At 44.1% G+C, this 25,869-nt stretch overlaps 1 protein-coding gene across 1 annotated transcript in view; it reads right to left on the reverse strand.

Annotated features, from left to right (window-relative positions):
* Positions 1–19,709: 19,709 nt before the first annotated feature.
* Positions 19,710–25,869, reverse strand: part of GTF2F2 (general transcription factor IIF subunit 2) — a 154,029-nt gene continuing 147,869 nt past the window's right edge. The window contains exon 8 of the mRNA XM_043579108.1: positions 19,710–20,272. Coding sequence (XP_043435043.1) covers positions 20,153–20,272 — 120 coding nt within the window. The 3' untranslated portion in view covers positions 19,710–20,152. The remainder of the gene's footprint in view (positions 20,273–25,869) is intronic.

A 25,869-nucleotide genomic window follows, 5' to 3' on the forward strand; every position in this document is an offset into this window, starting at 1 on the left:
TATTGAGTGTTGAGCCCAGTAAATGTTAAAAGTCCCATACTAGGACACCTCAGGTATTTCACTATTACATACCAGAAAAGACAATGTGTCTTAGCATGGGTCACATTTAGTAAAACGTCAGAACGCTGAAGATAAAGAAAACTAAAACACCCCAATAAAGAAAAATATTAGTATCAGTCCCAGGAACTATACGCTAAGTACCAGGAATTCTTCAAAGCACTACTCTATTAAATCATTGAATCGTTAACAACAGCCCTATGAGTAGATGCTATCGTCATTCCTGCTTCACAGACAAGGAAACTGAAGTCACAGAGTCAGCAAACAGTAAAAGAGCCAAGGTGGAAACTCGCCAGTCTACTGGCAGGGCCCACTCCCTTAACCACTACACACACACCCTCGCAACACTTCACCCCCACGAGGGAGGTGCAGCCTTCTCCGGCAATACTGGATGCTAAACAGAATGGCTCAATGCCTCAGTATTTCTGAAGAAAATGATTTCAGCCTGGAATTCTATACCCAGCCAAATTATCAATGAGGGAGGAGGGAGAATAAAGACATTTTCAGGCAGTTCAGATGGAGAACACTTACTTCCTATATACCTTTTTTTAGCAAGCTATTTTGAGGATGGAATCCTCAAAAATGAGGGAGAAAACAACAACAACAACAACAACAACAACAACAAAAGAGTAGTAAGAGGACTCCCCAGAATGACAGAGACGTGTGATCCAGTTTAAAGAAAGACGACTGAAGTTTCCCGAGAGGAAAGAGGAACTCTACGGAGTTGCTAGTATTAAACTTGAGTGTACACACAGCCAGCAAATAAATGTACACACAGCCAGCTAGATAAATGTATAAATAAATGTATGGGTAGATAAAGATACAGAGGGGAAGAAAAAAGGTACGTTTAAACTCCAGGAGGGGTGCCTGGCTGGCGTAGTCAGTAGAGTGTGTGACTCTTGATCTTGGGGTTGTAAGTTCAAGCCCCATGTTGGGTGTAGAGATTACTTAAAAATAAAAAATAAAATAAATCATTAAAAAAAAAAAACTCCGGGAAAACAAAAAGGTCTAGAAGAAGGTCATGGTCTAGGTGAAAAGAGACTGGAAGCAGGAGGCAGACATGGCTTAGGTACTGTTGCTTTTCCTCCTAAGTCCTCTGTGCTGGTTGATCTGTTAGTCACAGACACGGTGCTTTGATGACAATATTTATATCTATATCTAGGTATAATCTTTTTAAGGAGTTAAGCGTCCATAGCTGAGTGGGTTGAAATAAGGAGAAGCTGATTCCTTCATGCAGGATTTGATTCTACAGCAAGATTCTGAATCAAAACAAAAACATGAATAGGCAGCTAGGAACACGAATCCTTTGAGTACATTTAAACTCTACGAAGAAAATTTACAAAGTAGGAATCCGACCTTGATTCAGTAGAAAGAAACCTATTCAGTCAAGGTAGAGAAAGTTCACTGTGTGTCTATTTGAAAGAAAGGTGGGTAGGGGCGCCTGGGTGGCGCAGTCGGTTAAGCGTCCGACTTCAGCCAGGTCACGATCTTGCGGTCCGTGAGTTCGAGCCCCGCATCAGGCTCTGGGCTGATGGCTCAGAGCCTGGAGCCTGTTTCCGATTCTGTGTCTCCCTCTCTCTCTGCCCCTCCCCCGTTCATGCTCTGTCTCTCTCTGTCCCAAAAATAAATAAACGTTGAAAAAAAAAATTAGAAACAAAGGTGGGTACACAGGGGTTGGAGGGGCTGGTGTTCCCTAGTAGTTATGCAAACGTGGCTTTCCCGGCAGATTTGCACACTGTTTGCACATCAGATCCTGAAGCATGAGGGAAATCAGGGTGGAAGTCAGGCCTGGACACAGCACGACTGCTGCTGCTTGATGCTCATAAACAAGACGCCAGCCCCTCCCTCAAGGCCAGTGGCCCCTGACCCGGTGTGGTTGCTCAGAGCACAAAGATCTATGGGCTAGGATGCTCCGGGCAGCACTGTTTCCAAAGCCGAAGAAAACAAAACCCAGGCCTGGCAACACCCTAAATGTATGTTATTAGTGGGCCATTTAAATAAAAATTATGGTACATCCATATCATAAGTCCTACAAAGCTGTTAAAAGGAGAAGGCTGGGCTGTATTAACTAATACGGAAAGATGTCCATCATGTATTAAGCAACAGAGGCAATTTGCAGAAGAGTATACATACTATGGGCCTATTAAACATACGGATCTATACGTGCTGCAAAATGTACCTATATAATTTTTAAAAACCCTAGTTAGTAAAGTAAAATGCATGAGGCCTCTTACTTTTGTCATCGGCTTCTCTGGGGAGTGAAGACGGAAGTCGAGAAAGCAACAAGGCAAGGTTAAAAAGCCAGGGAGGGCTGGGGTGGGGGGGCTGGGCCAGAAAGAATCAGCGGACTGGCCGTGAAGCACAGTGGTTAGTGAGGATGCGCAGCTGAGAAAGAATCCCCAGGACCAATGTGTCTGGTGGGACCCAACCCTACTTGTCCACCTTCCACTGGGAGCTTGTTCAAATCCAGAGGCGCTGTGACCAGCACCGGCAGCTCAGTGGCACTACCAGAGAGACCTTCCAAGGCGGTGGGTGGAGGGGCATGAGCGGGGTGCTGGGCTGGCCGTGGATGACAGTCAGAGCTGTCACGCATTGAGCATCTAATCACAGTTAACAGCGGCCTCTTAGTTGATACTAATGTCTGTCATCCGTTAAGCCCTACTGTGTGTTACAAGTATTAGCTCATTTTATCCTGGGACAAAGCTAAAAGATAGATGCAGGGGTGCCTGGGTGGCACAGTCGGTTAAGCGTCCGACTTCAGCCAGGTCATGATCTCGTGGTCCGTGAGTTCGAGCCCCGCGTCAGGCTCTGGGCTGATGGCTCGGAGCCTGGAGCCTGTTTCCGATTCTGTGTCTCCCTCTCTCTCTGCCCCTCCCCTGTTCATGCTCTGTCTCTCTCTGTCCCAAAAATAAAATAAAAACGTTGAAAAAAAAATTAAAAAAAAAAAGATGCAGATGTAATTATTAGGCAGGCAGGCTTAGAGAGGGCAGGTAACTAGCCTCAGGTCACACAGCCATAGTAAGAAGCAAAGCTCAGAATCAGAGATCAAATGCTAATTTCTACGAAGAGGCTTAACTTACCCCACAAATGACCTCCCCCCCCCACTATTCTATACTTTCCCAATTTTCTATAAGGGACACACATTCTTCATTGTCAGGGGTGGGAATCGAATTTAACAAATCATATCCCAGTATGTTTTAGTCAAGGGGGGTTCCTTGACTAAGGGTGGGAAGTTTCTCCGTGCAGGTGAGCACAGGAACTAAGGTGATGCTAGGGGAGGAGCCAGGATCTGCAGGAGGGTGGGGGTGCGGGGAGGGACACTAAGGCAGGGGAAAAGTAGAAGTTGGAGACTGGAAAGAGACACAGGGGCCAAGGAGGGAGGAGAGGGAAAGAGGAAGAGCCTTTGTCCCAGCCCTGGGTCCAGCACGATGCTGGATCATAGCCGGTGGCTGCTGATGCCTTGCTCGGCGCCTCTGTCCTGGGCTCTCTGTCCACTAGCACTGGCTGGATTCCTTCAGTTCGGGGACAGATGGGCAGAGCTGGGGAAAACTCATCTCCCTCTGGACGGCCTCAGTTTCCTCAACACAGGGAAGAATTAACCTTCGACAAGAGCTGCTGAGCACGCGGACAACAGCTCAACGGGGTTTAAAAATTGTAACCTTCCCAAGACTCTCAAGACTCCTCACCCAGGAAACAGAGCAGGCTCCCGTTCCTCAAGCTGAATTCAGGAAGACAAAAGTCTGCTCCTCCCAGAAACCATCTGGAGTGTGCCGGGGCTGAAGGCAGTAGCGGTGCCCATCACTCCTGTGCAGAGTTCTGGCAGGTCGGCACGCAGGAGCAGTGATCCCAGGGCGCAGCTTCAGAAGGGAGGTAGGGGGATGTTTCCACTCCATTTCCGCCCTGCCCAGGCTTCCTTCAGCTCTACACACCATCATCATCATCATCATCATCATCATCCACCTAACTGAGGATATCTGACGGTTTGGATTTACTGCCAAACTCTTCCAATCTTAACTCCTCTGGCTCATCTCCCTCAGTTCCAAGAACCATCACCTCCATGCCCCCAACTCCCATCTCCACACCTCCAGTCTCTAGTTCCACATCTTCAGTTTCAGTGTCCTGACTGCAGTTCACACTCCTCAAGTCCAAATGGGAATTGTCAATGCTTTTTGCTGCATCAGTCTATAGCAAATAAATACAAAGCCATTGTCATCAGTCCATCTTGGATCTTCTCCTTCACTCCCCAAATCCGTTGCTAACTCTGGTTCTTTCTTTCTTCAGAACATGTCCAGAACTTCTTGTCCGTTTCCATCCTAGTTCTCAACATTGTTGTTTATCAGTTTATTCACTTAACAAATAGTTATTAAATGTCTCTCGTGTGCCAAGCACTATGCCGGACAAAGAGTCAAACACCAATCGCAAATTTCAATTTGGCGGGAGGAGTGCGAGACTGTGGCCTTCACGCACGGCAGCATGGGGTGTCCCTCGCCAGCCCCCCTCCACACCCCCCGCCTCTGGCACCCACTGCTGACCAGCCAGGCCAGGCAGTCTGAGCTTCAGGAGCGGTTCCGACCACACAAATTCTTCCCAAGGGTCTAGGAGTCTTAGTAGTAATTTCACATTTAATATTACACAATTAATATTTCACAATTAATACTTTTCACATTTCCTATAAATTGTTACTCTAGCACATTTCTTTTTTAATTTTTTTTTTAAGTTTATGTTGAGAGAGAGAGCACGCACGGGCAGGGGGAGGGCAGAGAGAGAGGGGGAGAGAGAGAATTCCAAGCAGGCTCTGTACTGTCAGTGTAGAGCCTGAGGCGGGGCTTGAGCCCGTGAACCATGAGGCCATGTCCTGAGCTGAAATCTAGAACCAGACAACTGACGGAGCCACCCAGGCGCCCCACGCTAGTAGCACACTTCTTAAAAAAGGAAACTTAAAATATCAGCAAGAAAAACGCTCACAGGTCCCTTCAATCATATTAGTGGAGCGACACCAATGAGGACAGAGCTCCTAAAGCCTCGACATTTGAGAGACAACGAAAAGGACACGAGAGTCACTAGTTCTGCAGGTTTTGTAAGCTCAGTACTTGTACTGAGTGAGTCTCAGAATGTGATCTTCTGCAGAGCATGAGCTTAGTTCCTGATGGATGAGCTCTCATAAAGCAGAACGCTGGAGTGAGTACTCAAAGAGATGGACCTATAAACCACATCATTACACCACTGCACTTTTCTCCCTTGTCTTAGGGTCCATGGGACTGATGCATTCAATTTTTTGCTTCAGCCAGTTCTGTCATTTATAACTCAAAGGCCCCAGGGTAATAAAATAACATTTGCATATTATTTTACAGGGGATAAAGTTTACCTTCACGATAAACAAAGCAAGGCAGGCACTTTGGTCATACCCTCCAGAAAATGCAGAGAAACAGAGGCTATTCCCAAACAGAGGCTGTTTGAACCTACGTTCCTGCCCAAAAACCTATGCTCCTTCCCATCAAACTCCCTGCCTCTGCACGGGACGTTTTAAGTGATCTCAGATTGTCTGAGAATGGGCGTGGTTCACATTGTTTATACATGATAAATGGAAGGAACGCGATTAGGAGTGGTTTGCAATACTTGTTAATTTCTATTACACCCATAGTCTGATTTCTTCTTTAGATGCTTCTAATTTCTTTCAAATTCTAGACAATGGGGCCTGAAGTAATTTTGCAAGACCTCAGACTTTCCTTAATGCAAGTGGTGAAAAGCCTTAAGGTAATAATACGCTTCTCAGCTCAGCACATCCCTCCCTCCCTCCTCTATCTCCTTCCCCACTGTAAGGAAGGAGTTATTTCTTCATCAATTATCAAGTCTCTCTGCAGCCAAGTGAGGGGACAGCGCCAGGTGCCCGGACAGCTACATGACATTCCTGCAGGTCTGACTGACAGAGCTAAATTTCCTCTGTCAGGTCCTTGAAAAATATGCTGAAGAAGACAGCCCCCCGGGCTGGTCCCACTGCTTGCTTTCGACCATATAACGCGCTTTTTCACCAACCTGAACGCTGAGGTCAGTCCCAGTGTTTTCAGCCAGCGTGCGAGAACTGCTATTCAACCCAATTTAACTTGGCAAGGGAGACTTGGTGAGCTGTGGCATTTCCACCCTCTCCAAGCCCAAAAGTAGATCCTGTGTGTAGGTGTAGCCTCCACTTTGATAAATGACAGAGTTGTGTACTCATTTTATCTGAGGATGGAAGGCAGCGAATAGCTGTTTTCAAAATAAGGTTGATTCATCATTTGAAGAGACCTGGAACGAGGTCTCCCATCAAGCTGGCTCTAGGTATGAGAAAACCAACTGTTGCCCCAAAACAAAAATGTGCCCAGACTCCTTGTTACCCAACAACGCGAGGGGCTCACCGGTTCAAAGATGTCTACATCTCCTTGTGTGTCATGGAAGCTAATTAAGGCACAAACCCAGTAGGAATTCTGAGCGTCACATCCTGTTCTATTTTTCACCACTCGGTACCCCAGAACGCGTAGGCCTCAAGGGTGTGATTGGAAGTGTCTGCCTTCCAAGGAGTGACCATAAAGAGGCATTTTCTGAACCTATTCTTAGCGCTCTTATCTCCTCAGATGTAGGAGCCAGACCAAGCAGGGCAAGGAAATCAGAGTAGACACTGAAGAGAAGAAACCAAGGGGCCTGAAATCCCAAGCGACTGAGCTGCTATTTCGAAGGGTGAGTTTACGCACACTGGGGCGACAAGTGCTTGCCCCCTCCTCTCATTGTCTACATCCGGACACTCAGCCTAAGGAGGAACCTAACCAGGAAAACTGACAGGAGGGGAGGGAATCCAGGGCTGGCTAGGCGTCGGGTGGACGAAACTGCTTGCCAGCTCTGGTGGCCCCAGGGGCAGGTGGAGACCTGGTCTTGGGGCACCTGAACCAAGGTCTGAAGTGGTTCAAGGGCTGGAGGGGCCGGTCAATATTTCTCTGTTTTTTTTCCCAAACTGGAGTTACCGTTTGGTCTGCTGGATAAAAACAACTGCCGTTGGTTTTCCTGTGTCCTCAGCCTTTCATCCCTGTTAGCAGCTTTTGGCCATTTCCCGTGAGATGGCTAGAAATGAAAGATGTGAAACGCAGGTTACTTTTACCATTCAGTGACAGCAGCTCTGGAAACATTTTCAACAAAAACGTTTATTGAACATATACTATGTGGCAGGCACCACGCTGCTTTACAAACGCTTCTCACTTAACCCTCTCAGCCCCTGCTGGGTACAGGCATCCTCACCCCCAGGCTTCAGGTGACAGCAGGGTGGTCTCACAAGGCGTCTGGTCACACTCAGCGTGGAGTCACTCTCGGGTTCTCAGGGTAGGCTGTGGGGTGTGATGCGTGATAGGTAGATACCACCGAGCTTCCTGAAACACAGGAAAGCCTGAACCCTTCCTACAAGCTGTTTACGGCCAGGAAAACACCACCACCCTTTTAATTAATTTTGTAGTTGAAAATTTTGATGAGTGCGGCTATTTCCAGACCTGGTTGGTCATCAGCAGTAACCGTGGAGCTTTATAAAAATACAGAGCTAGGGCCCCCTCCCCGAGGGATAGGTTTCAGTTCTCGCAGGTAATGCCTGCCATCCATATTTTCACTCCCCTGCTCCCCCTTGTTTCTGATGACTAGGTAGGTTCGAGAATCCTGGGGCTGGAGAGAGGTTGTGGCACTGGCAGTGAGGGCACGCTGGCCCCAAGCTCCGTCACTGTCGGGCCCTGCGGTGTGGCGTTTACCTTTCTGTGCCTTTGTTTCTGTGTCTGTAGAGTGGGGGCAGAAATAGCTGTTGAATTCTTCGAGATGCTGAGGGTGTTTCTTCAGTGCTCACTAGCAACGTGGAAGCACAAGAAGTACAAGCGTCACGTTAACTTTCTCAGAACTGGAGATCAAAGCTTTCTGATTTGTTGCTGATGTTATGTGTAAAGTGCAGGTCACGTTGCTCCCACCGCCATGTTGGTTTTTTCCCTCTTCTCATGCACTCGATAGAGGAGTCCTTTATACAGCCGGGTTTGTGTGTAAGCACACTATACACATTGTTTCTTCCATAGGTTGAGTTTTCTATCTTTACATGTGAATCCTAGGAATTTTAGAACTTGAAGGGCCTTTTCCTCCTAATTTTCACCATTACCTTTAAATTCACTGGTGGAGCTCCCCCCCCCCCCCCCCCCCCCCAGGGCTCTTCTTTCTTTAGTTGTGGAACTCAGGGCACAGAATCTTACAGAAATAACAATGAAACAATGACCTCAGGATTCTTTTTTAAAGTTTATTTATTTTGAGAGAGAGCGCGAGCGAGCACATGTGCACGAGTGGGGGAGGGGCAGAGAGAGAGAGAGAGAGAGAGAGAGAGAGAGAGAGAGAGGGGAAGAGAATCCCAAGTAGACTCCGTGCCATCAGCCCGGAACCTGACATGGGGCTTGATCCCACGAACCGCCAAACTGTGAGATCATGACCTGAGCTAAAATTAAGAGTCGTCACTCAACCGACTGAGCCATCCAGGCACTCCAAGACCTCAGGATCTTCTATTCCCAGATGTGCATTCCCGAATAACTGACTCAGTTGGGGGTACTGTGGTTGCTTTCTGGAGCGCTCAGCTACACATAAGCCCTTCCGTCGGAACCCTCCTGTCCCTGCAACTATGGCTGCCATTGGAGGGGGCCTCTGTGGCCCTTCATGCTTCTCCCCACCGATCAGATTAGGGGTGGACGCCTGACCAAAACAGGCAGCCATCACATTCTTCTGGGAAATCCAGAAATGGGACCCAGGATTAGAGTCAGTCAGCTGTAAGAAGCTGACGTGAAAAGTCATGTCGAATTGAAGCCAGAGCCAACACTGTGTCAAGGCAGAGCAAAGTGCATGCCGAAGTTCCAGGGAACATGACCTCGTGGAACTAGGGAAGCCAATCTGCAGAGAACAGGGTGGAGCAGAGGCACAGAGGCAGGCCAACAGTACGGATCTCTGAGAGAGGAAGGGAAGAAGGGCCAGTCCCTTGGAGGGCTGTCTTTTCTGCCTTTAAGCAGACTTAAGTGGCTTTCTCCTTCTTACAACTGGAAGAGCCCTTAGTAGGATGGAGCTGAACGAGAACTGGGTGATAGACAAGTATTTCTGGGTGCAGGCAAGAGTGTGTACACAATCAAGTGGGCCTGCAGCAGGGAGCAGGTGATGCTGGGAAGCCGAGTACCGAATGGTCTTTCCACAGAGCACACACGCCTGTCTGGGGCCGCCAGCCTGTCCACAGCGGGAAGCTTCTGTGTACAACTCGGCGTGTGTGTCATAGCTGGGTCTGTGCCAGGTGCAGAAGCTCTGAGTGAGAACAGTGAAGCAAACCCCTCTCCGGTCTTGGGAGCAAGCCTTGTCAGGCCCACGGCTTACATTACATATTACAGAATCTTAAAAAAAAAAATTATCAACTTATATATAATGTTTTATATTACATAATCTTTAAAAAAATTTTTTTTTAACGTTTATTTATTTTTGAGACAGAGAGAGACAGAGCATGAACGGGGGAGGGGCAGAGAGAGAGGGAGACACAGAATCAGAAGCAGGCTCCAGGCTCTGAGCCGTCAGCCCAGAGCTCGAGGCAGGGCTCAAACCCATGGACCGTGAGATCATGACCTGAGCCGAAGTCGGCCGCTTAACCGACTGAGCCACCCAGACGCCCCTATATTACATAATCTTAAAACCAGAAAGGATGTTAGCGTTCATCTTTGCCAACCTCTAAGTACAGATACTCTTTTCTGCTGCCCAGCCTCTCGGCAGCCACCTCCTCTAGACCACAAATTTCTCCATCCCGGATCACTGGTGACAGCCAACTACCTAAAAAGACCCGGCAAAATTAGGTATCGGGTACGCCAGGGAATACCAAACTCAGTTTTGTTTTTTTTTTTTAATTTTTTTTCAACGTTTTTATTTATTTTGGGGACAGAGAGAGACAGAGCATGAACGGGGGAGGGGCAGAGAGAGAGGGAGACACAGAATCGGAAACAGGCTCCAGGCTCTGAGCCATCAGCCCAGAGCCCGACGCGGGGCTCGAACTCATGGACCGCGAGATCGTGACCTGGCTGAAGTCGGACGCTTAACCGACTGCGCCACCCAGGTGCCCCCCAAACTCAGTTCTAACACATGTGATGCCCTTGCCGGATGGACATACTCGATTTTTTCATGAGGAAATCAACCAGCTGGGCCCAACTGAAGGGTTTTTCCAGAAAGTTGTTTAAATAGATCTTTCTTGGGGCACCTGGGTGGCTCAGTCGGTTAAGCGGCCGACTTCGGTTCAGGTCATGATCTCGCGATCCGTGAGTTCGAGCCCCGCGTCGGGCTCTGTGCTGACAGCTCAGAGCCTGGAGCCTGTTTCGGATTCTGTGTCTCCCTCTCTCTGACCTTCCCCTCTCTGACCTTCCCCCGTTCATGCTCTGTCTCTGTTTCAAAAATAAATAAACGTTAAAAAAAAAAAATAGATCTTTCTTTTCTGCCCTTTCTCAGTTGATTACTTGGTACCCATTGGCATCGGCATGCAACTGGAGACCTCATGCAGAGATGTTTTCATTTCAACGGACTAAGCTTGCAGGCTAAGGTTTGTGGGCTTACAGATGAGTCTGTGTAGGTGGTTAACAGAATGTGATCTGAGATGACTGACGCCCTTAAGGTTTCACTTGACAGTGCTGGCTGAAGGTGATTAAGAGTTTTATTTTCTAAGAGGACGTAAAGCTCGATGAGTGGTAAGGACACACTACCTCCAGAAGCTGCAACTGAAAAGGTCCATTTGCCTGAGTTCAGCGCGAGGCTGGCCCATGCCCGGCAGAGCACACGGCAAGGGAAAGACATGCTCGCCCTCTTCTCTGATCCTTGGCTCCATGAGGAGTAAGACTCCTCATCCAAGGGCATGAGGTTGAGACCAGGGACATCGTGGGGCTAGCGACATCAGCAAAAGCTTCAGCTTCAGCTGACTTGAGTTCTAGCCTCAGCTTTTCCACAGTTCTGCTGTCACACGGTTATGAACTCATCTTGGTTTTCTCTGCTTTAAAAACAACACATTTCTTACCTCCCCTACTACAGTAAGAAATCATTGCTCAAACTTGCTTTCTCAAACATTCAGCAAATCAAAGAAGTGATGGGTTTCTCATCCCCCAGTGACACTCCTTTCTCAAATTTATTGTGGATATATAAATGACTCAGTCCATTGCTGGCTTTTTGAGGACGCTCTCCCAGTGTATTTAATTCAAGGCCTCTAGCATCGTACACACTAGGCATTTTCTTCCCTTTTGGAGATGGAATTTACCTTTGTTAATGCCTGGAGAATTTGTCAGGGTAACACAGCAGACCTCTAACACTGCCAACAGGTCCCGACCAGCTTCCGACCTTCCCAGACTGGAGATCTCTGAAGACTCCTGGGCTGTACGACGTTCCCCGGTCTCTGTAGTCAACCCCAGGCAAATACTGACCTGTGTATTTACCCCTAGAGTGTTGCCATTTCTGTAATGTCCTACAGATGAAGCATACAGTATGTAGCTCCAGGAGTCTGGCTTCTTTCACCTGGCACAATGCATAGGCGATTCATCCAAATGGTCCTTTCATTTTCATTACTGAGTATTCTAGCACAAGACCACACCATAGTTTTACGGAGTCACAAGCTGGTGGACATGTGGGTGGTTTCTAGTTTTTGGCAATTAGGATTAAAGCTGTTATAAATATTTGCGTATAGGTTTTTGTGTCCGCATGTTATTTTCATTTCTCTTGGGTAAATACCTATCAGTGGGATTGCTATGTTGTACGGTGGTATATTCGAGTTTACTAAAAGCTACCCAGCTGTTTTCAACCTTGCACTCTCACGAGCAACGTGAGTTCAGGCTGTGCTGCATGCTTGCCAGCACATGGAACTGTCAGCCTGCTGAAATTTTAGCCACTCTAGTAGGTATCTAACATTATCCCCTGTGGTTCTAATTTCATTTCCTTCAACCAGTGATGTGGAGTAGCTTTCTGCGTGTTTATCTGACCATCCGTATCTTCTTGGTGAGGTGTATGTGTACGTTTGCTGCTCATTTTTAAATTGGCTTGTTGTGCTGTTACTAAAATAGGAGAGATCTTTATACAGTCTAGATACAAGTCCATTATATGTGTTTTATAAATATCTTTTCTTCTGTAGGATGTTTAAAGGCTCCCTTTCAACATCACTGATAAGAGATCATCATTTCTGAAGTAGTTCCATGCTGTACTGGTGTCTCTTTGGAGATCCACCTTTGGTAAATACTTTTACTATTCTTTTAACTGCGACATGTTTGACACCTAAATGTTAATTTAAGGTATCCAACATACTGCTTTGATATATTACTATATTGTGAGATGACTGTCAGTGTAGCATCAGTTAGCACCTCTACTGCATCATTTTTGTGGCTGGCATAATTAAGATTCAGTGTCTTAGCAAATTTGATGACTATTATACTGTTGTCTACAATGTTACACTATGCATTAAATCTCTAGGACTTACTTACTACCACTTTTAAGTTTGTACCCTTAAACAGCATCTCTTCTACCCCTCCCTTCCCCCAGTCCCTGGTGATCACCATTTTGCTCTCTGCTTTTTATGAATCTGACCTTTTTGATTCCACGTGAAAGTGAATTCCACATTTAAGACTATTTGTATTTTTCTCCCTGACTTATCTCACTTAGCATACGGACTTCAAGGTCCATACATGTTGTTGCGAGTGGCAGGATTTTTTTCTTTCTCATGGCTCAATAATTCCTGAAAATTTATTTCATATATAGATCCCATCTCTTTATCCATTCATCTGTTGATGGGTACTCGGGATGTTTCCCTATCTTAGCTACCGTAAATAATGTTGCAATAACATGGGCATGCATATACCTCTTTGATATCCTGTTTTCATTTCCTTTGGGTCTGTACCCAAAGGTGGAAGTGCTAGATCATAAGGTAGATCTGTTCTGTTTTGCATGGTGTGTTTTCTTTTTTTAAAGCAGTCTCCATGACCAACAGGGGCTTGAACCCATGACCCTGAGATCAAGTGTCACACGCTCCATCGAGCAAGCCAGCTGCCCCTATTTTTAATTTTTGAGAGAACTCCATACTGTTTGCCATATCGACTAAAACAATCACATTTCCGTAAATAGTGTCCAAGGGTTCCCTTATCTCCACATCCTTGCCAACACTTGTTATCTCTTCTCTTCTTGAGCTTAGCCATTCTAACAGGTCTGAGGTGGGATCTCACTGTGGTTTTGATTTGCATTTCCCTGACGATTAGTGATGCTTAGTATCTTCTCATGTACCTGCTGGCCATTTGGACGTCTTCTTCCAGTTGCTCCAGATTTCACCTGCAAATGCTAAGTCAGGCCACCCACCCACCAGTGGCCATCCAGTCATCACCAACAGAGGACAAGGATAAGGGACTCCCTCTTTAGCCTCAGCTCTTGTCTAGGTCCTCTAGTCCAGCTAGGAGTTACTGGGCCTCCATTACTTAAGTGAATCATTTGACCCTATTTAGCTCCCGCTCCCTATTTATCTTTATTGCAGTGGTGGAAAGATAAAGGATTGAGATCTCAAACCTCTATGATATAATTCATTATGGTTGGTTTCAACTGCCATTTCAGTAGGACCAAATTAAAGAAATGTGTTCAGGGATGAGTCAAAGTGGAAAAGCATGCTGCACATATGGGAGTAATTAGGTTGTTTGCACCATTTTGAACTTGGGGGTACACCTGAAGCAGGCTAGTCCTGCGGGGCTGCTCATCCATCGCACCCGATCCCAGGGAGAGATGATGTGACCTCCACATTCTTCTATCAGACCAAGACTGGACTCAGTGTGTCGAGCCACACTCCCTCACTACCAAGCTGTATCTGTTAGTACACTGAAGGTGTGTGTGGGTTCTCACTCCAATCACCTCGTGAAGTAAGGCTGCGAGTGTTACTGAACTCCTAAACCCCTTCAAAATCCACTTCAGGAACTGCTCTGGGAAGGCTTTCCTCACTCCCCAAGGATGTAATTCTCTCTGTGCCACTTCCATATTTTACATCTTTTGTATAGGATACACATTTTGTATTTTACATCTTTACATCTTTTGGATATCACATCATATAGTGTTTCAAGTGCTTTACACATATTGACTTTTTAAAAATAGTTATGTTTCTTAACTCCATACAGCAACAGCAGAATGGCACAAAATCCGCCATGCCACGGAAAGAACCAGCAATTTTTCTGCACTCTACAGTGTAACCAAGAATGTGGGAAATAAAGTGCTGATATATTGACTCATTTAAGTTTCATCACAACTCTCCGGTAGGTACTCTTACTATATCTATTTCACAGATGAGGAAACAGAGGCACAGAAAGCAAACAACTTGCTCTAAGTGACCTGCTTTGAACCCACATAGCTCTGAAAACATTCTGCCACGTATTTATACTGCTGCACTTAATGCGCTATTTTGCAGTTTGTTTCCAAGTCCTCTTCAATACTGTGAGCTTCTGAAAGCAAGAACCTGTTCATCTTTGTTCAGTTCTGTATCCCCATTACATGGCAGTCCAAGCTGATGGACCTCCTTTGTGCTTACCAGGCCATGACAGAGACCCTCAACTGTGACCAGCCAAGTCACCAACTTTCTAAATAAGCCTGGAACTGAACATTCACTGGGTGGCCTAGGATGTAAGCAAATGAAGTACATTGGCCATCTGCAATCATCCCTGGGAAATACCTCATCTGAATCTAGAGCCAAAAAAAAAAAGGAACGTCACTCCACAAGAAACTCCAGAACCTCAACAAAAATTGGAAACTGAATCTTTAAAGGCAAAACAACTCAGACAGAATCCAGAATTAACTCTTTTTGATTCAGAAAAGATAACTCTTGAGATTTTGCGGCCCATTAGTGCAAGGTCAAACACAAAAGAGTTATACGTCAATTACACCCCAATAGTATTAATAACAATAATACAAACAACAAAAAACCAAATGGAAGATTCTGGGCCAGTGAATTACAGCTGTGGGCAATCAACAGCATAGCACCCATAAAAGCACAGTTAATACACAGAATAGTAACAAGAGCCTACGCTGCCCAGTGCTACCTGAAATTTCAATGTGGCTCTGCCCCAGTCTACTGTATGACCTTGGTTAGGTTCTTCAACCTCTCGGTGCCTGACATTCCACACCCATAAAACAAGGCTTAAAAAGAGAACCCATGTTTTAGGGTTGTTGGGAGGATTAAATGAGTGATGAACCAAATGCTTATAGCACAGTGCCCGGCACACATGAAGGGTACAATAAACAGAACCTTTTACCTTCCTGCTTCTTCAGTAACACAGGCAGAGAACGACTGGCATGGAAGACACATTATTACAGCCATCACCTTTGCTCCTGGTGCCTGGCACACAGTCGGCATCCAGTGGGTTTTCACTGAATGAATGAATGAATGAATGGCCCAAGTGCTTCCCAGGCTTTTGTTCAAGGAGAGAAACTAGAATGGCAATCAGAAATAAGGCTTGAATGTCACGAGGACTAGCCCGGTAAACCCATCAATTTAGCATTCTACTAACAAGATCGACGTGTTACAGACATCCACTGTATGTGTTCATAATAACGATCCTTAGACATTGTATAAATCCTCCTGTGTTTTAGGAATTTTCAATGGTTAAATTACATTCAAAGCAGTTTTAAAATTAAGTATATATTACTGCATTCAAACGCTTTAAAAATTGGAAATCCATGTAGAGCAAAAATGGCAACAATGAATTAACTGGAATATTCTGATTGATTGCAACACTTAGTTCACACTTCTCTACCCACACGCTGTTGTATCCGTCTACATTCTCTATTTCTCACTAGACTGTGAACGCCTCTTATGTCTAGCACTTCAGTATCCACTGTGCCGGGGATATAATCATGGTCAGGACATACTTGCCAATAACAGCCACTGTGCTCCGTGAGCACACCACAGTAAAACGTTTAGCCTGGGAACATATTCTTTTGGTGTACCTACATCTCCATAAAACAATCAAAACCTCATGTCTTTAAGATTTTTAAATATAAATTTCAACATTTAAAAATACAGTACATTCTAAATCATTTCTTTAAAACTCTAAAATTTAAATGATGTGACAGAATCTATGTCCCTTTTAATTTAGATTTCCAACAAAGTCCAATAAAAACTGTTAATTTTCTTATAATAAACTATTAAAGGCTCATACTGCTGTCTGGAAGATTGACATCATACTATTGTACTGTGAATGGTGACACCTGCTCAAAGACAAGGAAGTAGGAAGAAGAAAAGATGGGAGTACGTGAAGAAAAGGAAGATTAAAAAGCAATCTCTGATTCCTCCTCTTACACATTATGAAAACATTAGGCCCAGGAGTCTGCTCTGTACTCATGTCAGAAAGAAAACTAAGTCAAAAAGACCAGCTCATCATCTCCTGGACTCTTACGCCAATGCCAGGGAAAATGGCCGGTGTGCTGGGGCGAAAGGTGGGTGCACAGCAGGTGGAGTCGGAACATAAGGTGGTGCCCCTTCAGTCAGTGCCCCAGCCTCCTGTCACATTCCATGGGGGCTCTTAATGCCTACTGTCTAAGAGAGTCCACTCCAAAGCTGTGCCCCCTACCTGAGTACTAGAAGTGCAGCAGGGAATAAAATCTTAGCAAGAGGATCTTGACTTTAAAGGAGAGAGTTCAGGGGCGCCTGGGTGGCTCAGTCAGTTGAGTGTCCGGCTTCGGCGCAGGTCACGATCTCGTGGTTCGTGAGTTCGAGCCCCACGTCGGGCTCTGTTCTGACAGCTCAGAGCCTGGAGCCTGCTTTGGAATCTGTGTCCCCCCCTCTCTCCGCCCCACCCCTGCTTGTGCTCTGTCTCTGTCTTTCAAAAATGAATAAACATAAAAAAAAAAATTTAAAGGAGAGAGTTCAAGCGTGCCTTGGTTGGCTCAATTGTTAAGCATCAGACTCTTGATCTCAGCTCAGGTCACGATCTCATGGTTTGTGAGTTCGAGCCCCGCATCAGGCTCTGTACTGATGGCACAGAGCCTGCTTGGGGTTCTGTCTCTCCTTCTCTCTGCACTCTCTCTCAAGATAAATAAATTAAAGGGGCACCTGGGCGGCTCAGTCAGTTAAGCGTCCAACTTCGGCTCAGGTCATGATCTCTCACACTCTGTGAGTTCGAGCTGCTGACAGCTCAGAGCCTGGAGCCCGCTTCAGATTCTGTGTCTTCCCCTCTCTCTGCCCCTCTCCTCCTCATGCTCTGTGTCTGTCTCAAAAATAAATAAAAATATTTTTTAAAAACTTAAAAAAAAATAAATTTAAAAAATATTTAAAGGAGGGAGGTCAGTTTTCATCCCATCAGTAGGGAGGTTGCGTGTTTGTATTAAAGTGGGGATGCCAAAGACAAACTCTCAATCTCTCACACAGCTTTTTCTGGGGTCTGTACCATTGTCCTGCAGGGAAGATTGTGTGTGGGGGGAAGGTTTTTAGAAAAGTACACTCTGGTATTCACTTTGCCCCAAGGGCAGAATTCCCCTGAAAGAGGGATCAGGACTCATCATAGCGTGTTGGGCAGGAAATGGTTCTGTAAAACGGACATTATCTACTTAAGAGAACTATTTCTGAGGATTAAATGAGGTATTTTAGGTACTTAACACACTGCCAGGCACATAAGGGCATGATGTTTACTCTTATTTCACTGATAAGTACCAAAGATGATGAAAATAAGCTTCAAAGAAAATTTGTTCACAGACCATTGGGAACAACCGCAACTCTGCTAAACTCTTTTAGGGCTGCTTATGATACAACAGAGCAAAAATGGTTTTCTTTTTTAAGATCTCTTCCTTAGAAGTTACTGTGGCAACATGTAATTTCAAATCTTTCCAATGCCCAGCAACCAAAATATACTTATTACATTTTGTCAGTTAAAACATCCCTTAAGTGTGTGTACTGAGTTTAACTAAGTCATCCATTAAACACGGCCTTCCTGTGTTGTTTTGTTTGTTTATTTTTGAGAGAGAGAGAGCAGAGTGGGAGCAGGGGAGGGGCAGAGAGAAGGAGACACAGAATCCGAAGCAGGCTCCAGGCTCCCAGCTGTGAGCACAGAGCCCGACACGGGGCCTGAACCCACAAACTGTGAGATCATGACCTGAGCTGAAGTCAGATGCTTAACCGACTGAGCCACCCAGGTGCCCCCTGTGCTCTTACGATGTGGTATCTTACCAGATGTAGATATATCTCTTATTAGCCTTCCTGTCTCTCAATCTCCCAGTGGTTGTAAGGGCTTAGGATTCCTACTTCCTGATTTTTGACTGTCAAAAGCATGTTTATAGAGCAAGAGAGTCCTGAAATAAAAAAATGAACCCAGGGAGAGTCTCCTCCATTATCAGTAGCCACATTTTAGTATTAAAGCAATTAAAAAAAACTAATCACAAATGGTACCAGTCTGCTGCCTAGATTAGCTATAGCACTGAACAGATGACAAGTGTTTAAGAGATGCAAGCAGATACAGACAGGTGTGATGAGGTAAAAGGTAACTAAGATAAGCTGAGGAAACCAGTTTTGCAGAAATACCAAAGCATAGCTTCAGATGAGACTCAACTCTTGCCTGGAAGCCCTATCAGCAGCTACAAAGTTCTATGTGGCAGCCACTATCACCACAAAAACGAAAGACAGAGGTAGAGGAGACACAGGTCTGTTTCAGGGCAGACCAAATATGAAATAAAGACAAGGTTTGGGGGAAGACAGGTGCTATGAAGCAAGCACATGACCGGTATCCAGAATTCTCAGTGCTATACAGACTCCTCACACCGTAATCCGTCTGCTTCCTGACGCTGAGGCTCAAGTAATCAGAAACTGGAAGGTAATGGGGATCTACCTGGTTCCTGCACCAGAACAAAGTAGGATAAGACAACTAGAGGTGAGGCAGGGAACGGGACCACCCTCCCTCATCAGAATTTTATTTGACAGTGGGAATGCATAGATTAACACTTTCTCAGTGCGGTAGTACTCGGCCTCAGCATGCTGGTGTTCTCCTGCTGAATATCAAACACAGACAAATATTCATCTCCATGGACAGGTTTTCCCTTGATTTGCTTTAATTATGTAACATTTTCTTAAATTGTTGGCATTTGCTACTTCTTGGTTGCGAGCACACATGATGCAGCTGACAAAATGAACAAGTAAAAAGCAACTTTTTCTTGTGTTTAATTTGTTAAAGCTTCTTTTGTTTTGGTGGTCTTGTTTGTGAGTATGTTTGTTTTTGTGACTGCCTAACACACACCAGCCTCACCCCCAACATCACTGGTCGTAGGATAGTCAATACCTCCCTGATGGGTGTGCGGTAAAATTCTAGGGCAAAGTCAGTTTCTGAGAAGCTTATAATCTGGATGGGGGAGACATATCTTGAATTGTTGGAAAAATATTTAATTTCTAATTCTTTTAAAAGCAAATTAAAGAAATAATACCCATTGGCCAGGTTTGGTTTTTTTTTTTTTTGCATTTTTTCATGTCACTAACACTAGGGTAAAATAAGCAAGCCAATGGTGAAAACTGCTGTCTTAGGTACAAAATAAACGCTCTCTTTTTTTATTAATGGGTGTGAATATGAAACATGATCATCTGTAAAATAATAAAATAAAATAAAGACAGCTTTGGTTTTTGACAATTTCAGAAAAAGGAACTTTGGTTTTTTATTGCTTTGAAGACTTTCTGTAGTTGACTTTTTTCTTGCTTTGCCATTCACTTTGGATTTGCACTACCTCAGCTCCTCAGACATAAGACAAGGACAGAGAGTCCTTATTGAGAAATCATTTCCTAATTTTACATTTTAAAAGTCAATATTTAAAGAGAAAAACCTTATTAACCGCCCCAATCCCACACCCGCTCCTGAATAATCTAGTTTAATACAAGCCTATAAATAATTTTGTTCGTCAAAAAACACTTAAGTAACTTTACAAGAATTATTGTTTAAAAAATTTACATAGGCAAATTACAGTTCCAGTCATTTTACCCCTATAACAGATGGACCTCAAGTATTTGAGCATCAATGGTGTTTCCTTAGCACATCACCCTTTAGTTGTTCTGTTAGCATGCTGGTTGAAAGTCTTCTTAATCACTCTTTTCTTCTCCTTGATAATGTCTATACTCTGGCTTCAGCTCCCATGTGTTTTTGTGGGTTCCTTTTACGTTCTGCACACCAATTTCTTTTAAGATTTCCTTTAGGTAGCCCTAAAAACAAAAATCCCCAAGATGAGATTATGAAGGCAAGAAACAAAATTTAAAATACACATCAAACTACATTCACAACTAATAAAAATTACGATTTTGAAAGCACAACAAGATTTCTCTATAAAGAGGTTTAATAAACCGCCTTTTGGTTTTATTTATGCAATACACGGTAACTGTGTTAAATGTAAGATCATTTGCATTAAGGGATTGGAAGTCTGGGATTCCAACAACCTGAGAGCTTAAAAAAAAAAAAAGAAAAGATGTCTGGATGAAGATACACTAGAATGTTACTAGTCTCGATGTTTACTAAGATGATGCAGTATACCAAATGTAATTTTCCCTCGAGTTCAGTGGCCTCAGTTCACAGCTGGATAGGGTTATTCTTGGATTACAATCAGCATTTCAGAAGCAGTAGCATATATAAAAAAAAAATAACAAATATTCAGGCATCCAGAATTCTCAGTTCTAAGTGACTCTTCATATGTGCTACAGGCCACTTATTTTTCCTCCTCTGTGATAAGGAAAGTTATTATTTGTGATTAGTATTGTCTGTATCTTGGCCAAGCTTGCCAAGGCAATGTAAGGCCTACGAAACGATAATAAGACATGCTAAACGCCCAGGCCTGCAGCTCTCTGGTGCTTGGCTCCTCCAAAGGACAGAGGTAACAATGATGCAGGGCAGAACTCCGTCTTATGTTATTTTAGGTCCCTGAAAATTTAATACACGTTAACCAAATGATTACTATATTCAGGGAATTGGTGGCTGTGATAAATATAATACCAAACGCCACCTTTATGTGCCAATGCCCAAGGCCAAAAAACACCCCATTATAAAAGGACGAACCTAAGTTAGAGTACTTGTCTCTTGGAGTAAGAGAGGAAAGTTAATTATTTAAAAGTGTTTTTCTCGCCTGCAGAACCAATCCCATAATATTTTGTGTATATGCTTCAAAGAACCTGCTACAGTATTCGTAACTCACCCTGTGGATAGATGTAATTTTTTTAAAAGTGAAATGAGGCACTGATTTGAAAAATGGTTGAGAAGCTCCTACATAGATCATGTTTAAGGCAGTGCCTTTCCGGAGTATGGTCCTGGGTCACTTGCATCAGAACTTTATGGGAAACCTGTTAAAGAAGCCTCATCTTGGGCCTAGTGAATTGCAATCTTTGGGGCCAGGCCTGGGAATCTGCATTTTCACATGCCTCTAGGAGACTGGTTTAACTACACTAAAGCTCCACAATATCTGTGGGAAGGACTCTCCCAGCTCTAACACTTTAGGATCTTGAGTCCTCCAAGTGTTGCTTAGTTCTCTGAACCTCACAATTGCTGGAGATGTGTTAACCAACATAATCAAACACCACCTTACACTGACTGGTATAATGTTCTACTGCTTAGAAGATCCTTTCACTTTGGGGTAGGTCGTCCCCTAGAAACAGTGGCTGATTAGCACTGGAACTACATATGGCTCTTTATGTGGCCCTGGATGACGTAGCTCTACTACCAGTGTGGCCTTCCCGTTCCAGCAGCCAGGCCCCAGCAGGTGGCAGCAATGAATCAAATGAGGCCTGGGTTTCCCCAGGAAGGAGCCTGCTTGCCTCCCACACTTTCTGCAGCTGCCTCCACTGAACGATCTGTGCGAATGAGTAAGCATAAAGGCTTGAGACATCCAGGTAACATGCACATCTGCTATCTGCTACTTCAAATTACATTTTTAAAAGGAGACACTGTTCATAAACTACTTTCTAATTAGACAGTATTCACAAAGGGAAACTGATGTGCTGGGCATAAATGATTTTCAGCTTAGATGCCAAGGACGACATCTTTGTAAAATTCCAAAGAATGATTTATTGTGATACTGGCTACGAACCTGCACACAAACAATAAGACAAATGTGGACGCACTGCAATGGGTCCAAACTGAAGAGAGCAATTGCTAGGAGCGCTACAGTTGTGAGACAGAAGCTTTCCTGATTTAGGATCACAATATCTAGCCCTGGTACAGAATTCTGTTTTGGTGGAAGGTGGGAAAGAGCCTATTTCTGGAGCTTTAGAATGTTCTAAACTACAACCTAAAGCTATTTTACTCTAACCAAATGAATTAACTTGGCCACAACCTATTAGTAAAGAAAGTAACAGTACTGATAGGGGAACACAGGTCACAAGAGTCGCTGAAGGAAAGACACAGGTAGGGAACAGCGAGATCACGTCCTTCCTCTGCTGAAAAATTTTCAGTGACTTCCCTTTTGGTCTACAGGTTAAATTCTAAACCCCTTCACAGGCATCCATTCAGGCCTGCCTTTTCCCTTTGGCCTCATCTTCTAAGAATTCCCTGAACACATACTTACCATTTGTGTGTCTACATGCTTCTAGTTTTCTCCATATGCTGTTTCCTTTTCCCGTCATACTTACCCCCTTCCCTCAAATCTGAACTCCTCAGCCTTGAAGACTTGGCACCTACCTCTTAGGTTTACATTTCACACTGTATGTACCTCAGTGATCGCCCTCATACCACCTTATAACCCTTTACTTCTAGGTCTCTCTCCCATCAAACCACTAGTGGTGCGAATGAATAGGCAGTGCTTAAGAGTAAACAAGGGAACTATTCGGGTGCCTGGTTAAGCGTCCTACTCTTGATTTGGGCTTGGGTCATGTTCTCCTAGTTGGAGAGATCTAGGGATTCTCTCCTTCTCTCTCTGCCCCTCCCTCATGCCCCCTCTCTCTCTCAGGGAGAAAAAAAAAGGAAATAAGGGAACAAGGATTTGGGCAGGGGTGGGGTGTTTGAGGTGAGATCATTTAGAAGGTCCTATGGACTAAAACTATGCTAACTCTACTTCTTTTCATTTTTAGAACTCAGGCTCTAATTAACTTATAGGGTTATGACCAGGTTTGAGAAATACAAGTTGACTGATTAAATTGTATTACCTGAATTTGAATTCTATTTATTACTAACCTTTGTATTATAAGATGGGGACAAAGCCATCTGGGGGAAATTTTAAAAGTTCTAACAGGACTGAAGATCATTTGGCAATCTAACTCTCCTTTTATAAAAATTCATATATTTGCACAAGTATTTATTTTAGACCTCCTGTGTGACAGGAAGAATGGCAACAGAGTCATTTTCATCCCCAAGAGTTCACAGTCTAAGATTAGGGTATGTGGGGGCGCCTGGGTGGCTCAGTCGGTTAAGCGTCCGACTTCGGCTCAGGTCATGATCTTACAGTCTGTGGGTTCAAGCCCCGCATCGGGCTCTGTGCTGACAGCTCAGAGCCTGGAGCCTGCTTCCGATTCTGTGTCTCCCTCTCTCTCTGCGCCTCCCCTGCTCATGCTCTGTCTCTCTCTGTCGCAAAAATAAATTTAAAAATTTAAAAAAAAAATTAAAAAAAAATATTAGGGTACGTGAATGGGGACACAAAGGCATAGAAGCAGACAATCGTTAAGTTAAAGCATAGTAAGAAGGACATATATACAGGATATTATGGGAGCACTGAGAAGGGCACTCAGCCCAGCTTGAGTCATGATCTTAGGTTTTGAGGATGTGTATTTGATCCTTTGAATTAAATGGCAATTCTGGGCCCAGATCAAAAGATACTAATTCTCCTCTTATACTAAACACTGACTTTCCAATTTAATCTTTTGCCTGATCCCCTTCATTTTAAACAAATTATTCTAGAACTAATTAGATCACCTTTATGTCACACAGGATTGGAGAGATTTCTCATTAATGCTATGTGCAGTGCTACAAAACAAGATTTGAAATAAACTGGCTCAGATCTAGAAACTTTTCATCAAAGGGATGTGTGGGAGACTATTTACAGGAAGTCTGAACTGCAGAGAAAAAAGGGATAGAACATTACAGCTTCCTTGGAAGGAAAAGGCAAAGCAAATACTGGACCAAAGAGGTTAGGTGATGGGGCACCTGGGTGGCTCAGTTGGTTAAGCATCGGACTTCAGCTCAGGTCATTATCTCGAGGCTCGTGAGTTCAAGCCCCGTCTGACTCTGTGCTGACAGCTTGGAGCCTTGAGCCTGCTATGGATTCTGTCTCCCTCTCTCTATGCCCTTCCCCCACTTGAGCTCTGTCTCTCAAAAATAAACACTTAAAAGTTTTTTTTTTTTTTTAAAGGGGAGGGGGTCAAGTGATTAGGATGTGGTTTGCATAACTGTGGGTCAAGATAACACTGTGGTAGGCCAAAAGGCAGAAATCCACAGACCAAATTCCTATTTTCCCCCAAATCAAGACAAACTGATGTGGAGTTGCAAGGCACAGGAGCTTACTATTGCAGTCTCTTTCTCCTTCTGTCCCTCTTCCCACGCCCCCCCCCTTCATTTCTCATATCATCTTTTCCTCTACTGCTCTGCGAACCAATCCCAAACCAGGAATTTCAGTTAAACATTACATATATAATAATAAATTAACTATATCTAAATTTCTAGAAATTGGTCAAGAACATGTATCTTTAACAAAGAGCTGATCACCAAGAATTAATGCTTTAGGTAAGCAAATAATATGACCCTATTAGACTTTTGGTCACAAAATCTTCCCAGAAAGGTTGGAATGAATATCCAATATGCAGTCTATACCAAAGATGGTACTGGTTAATGCAGACAGCCACGGAAAATCATTATATGCTTTTTACAAAGTGATCCAAGGCAAGAGGGACATTATCAGTTCTATGATAATTTCGAAGTATCATTTCAAATGATTTGTGTGATAAATCAGAGGGCTTACTGATGAAGATGTTAGTGGCTCCAAGGCACAAAATTGTTTGATTAAAAAAACACACAACACATTAGGCATAAGCTGTGAATGAAGGCAACATATGTTTTCCCTCCTTTACATAGAGAAAACTGTAAACAGGATTGGGAAGGTGATGCTCCAAATTCTCTGGGACATGGGCCATGTCAGTATTTTTATCCTCTTTTCCTTCTGGTTTCACCCCCACTTTCCTACTAGACACTCCCCTCCCTTGTCTTCCTCTCAGGTCACATAGGCTGCATTCCTCCCTTTGTAGATGATGCATAATAAAGTGGCCAAGGCACAAGCCCTATCCCACCTCAGCACTACCTTATGGATTAATCCAAATTCTGGAAAAGCAACTTTATTATTGCATGAATATTTGTGTGTTGGTGAACCAACTCACTTTTTTTTCTTTTTTTAAATTTTATTTTTTTACACCCAAATTAGTTAGCATATAGTGCCACAATGATTTCAAGAGTAGATTCCTTAGCCCCTTACCCATTTAGCCTGTCCCCCCTTCCCACAACCCTTCCAGTAACCTTCTGTTCTCCATATTTATGAATCTGTTACGTTTTGTCCCCCTCCCTGTTTTTATATTATTTTTGTTTCCCTTCCCTTATGTTTCTCTGTTTTGTCTCTTAAAGTCCTCATATGAGTGAAGTCATATATTTGTCTTTCTCTGACTAATTTCACTTAGCATAATACCCTCCAGTTCCAGCCACATAGTTGCAAATGGCAAGATTTCATTCTTTTGATTGCCGAGTAATACTCCATTGTGTGTGTGTGTGTGTGTGTGTGTGTGTGTGTATACACACACATACACACCACATCTTCTTTATCCATTCATCCATCGATGGGCAT

The sequence above is a fragment of the Prionailurus bengalensis genome, chromosome A1, assembly GCF_016509475.1.
Source record: "Prionailurus bengalensis isolate Pbe53 chromosome A1, Fcat_Pben_1.1_paternal_pri, whole genome shotgun sequence".
NCBI lineage: Eukaryota > Metazoa > Chordata > Mammalia > Carnivora > Felidae > Prionailurus > Prionailurus bengalensis.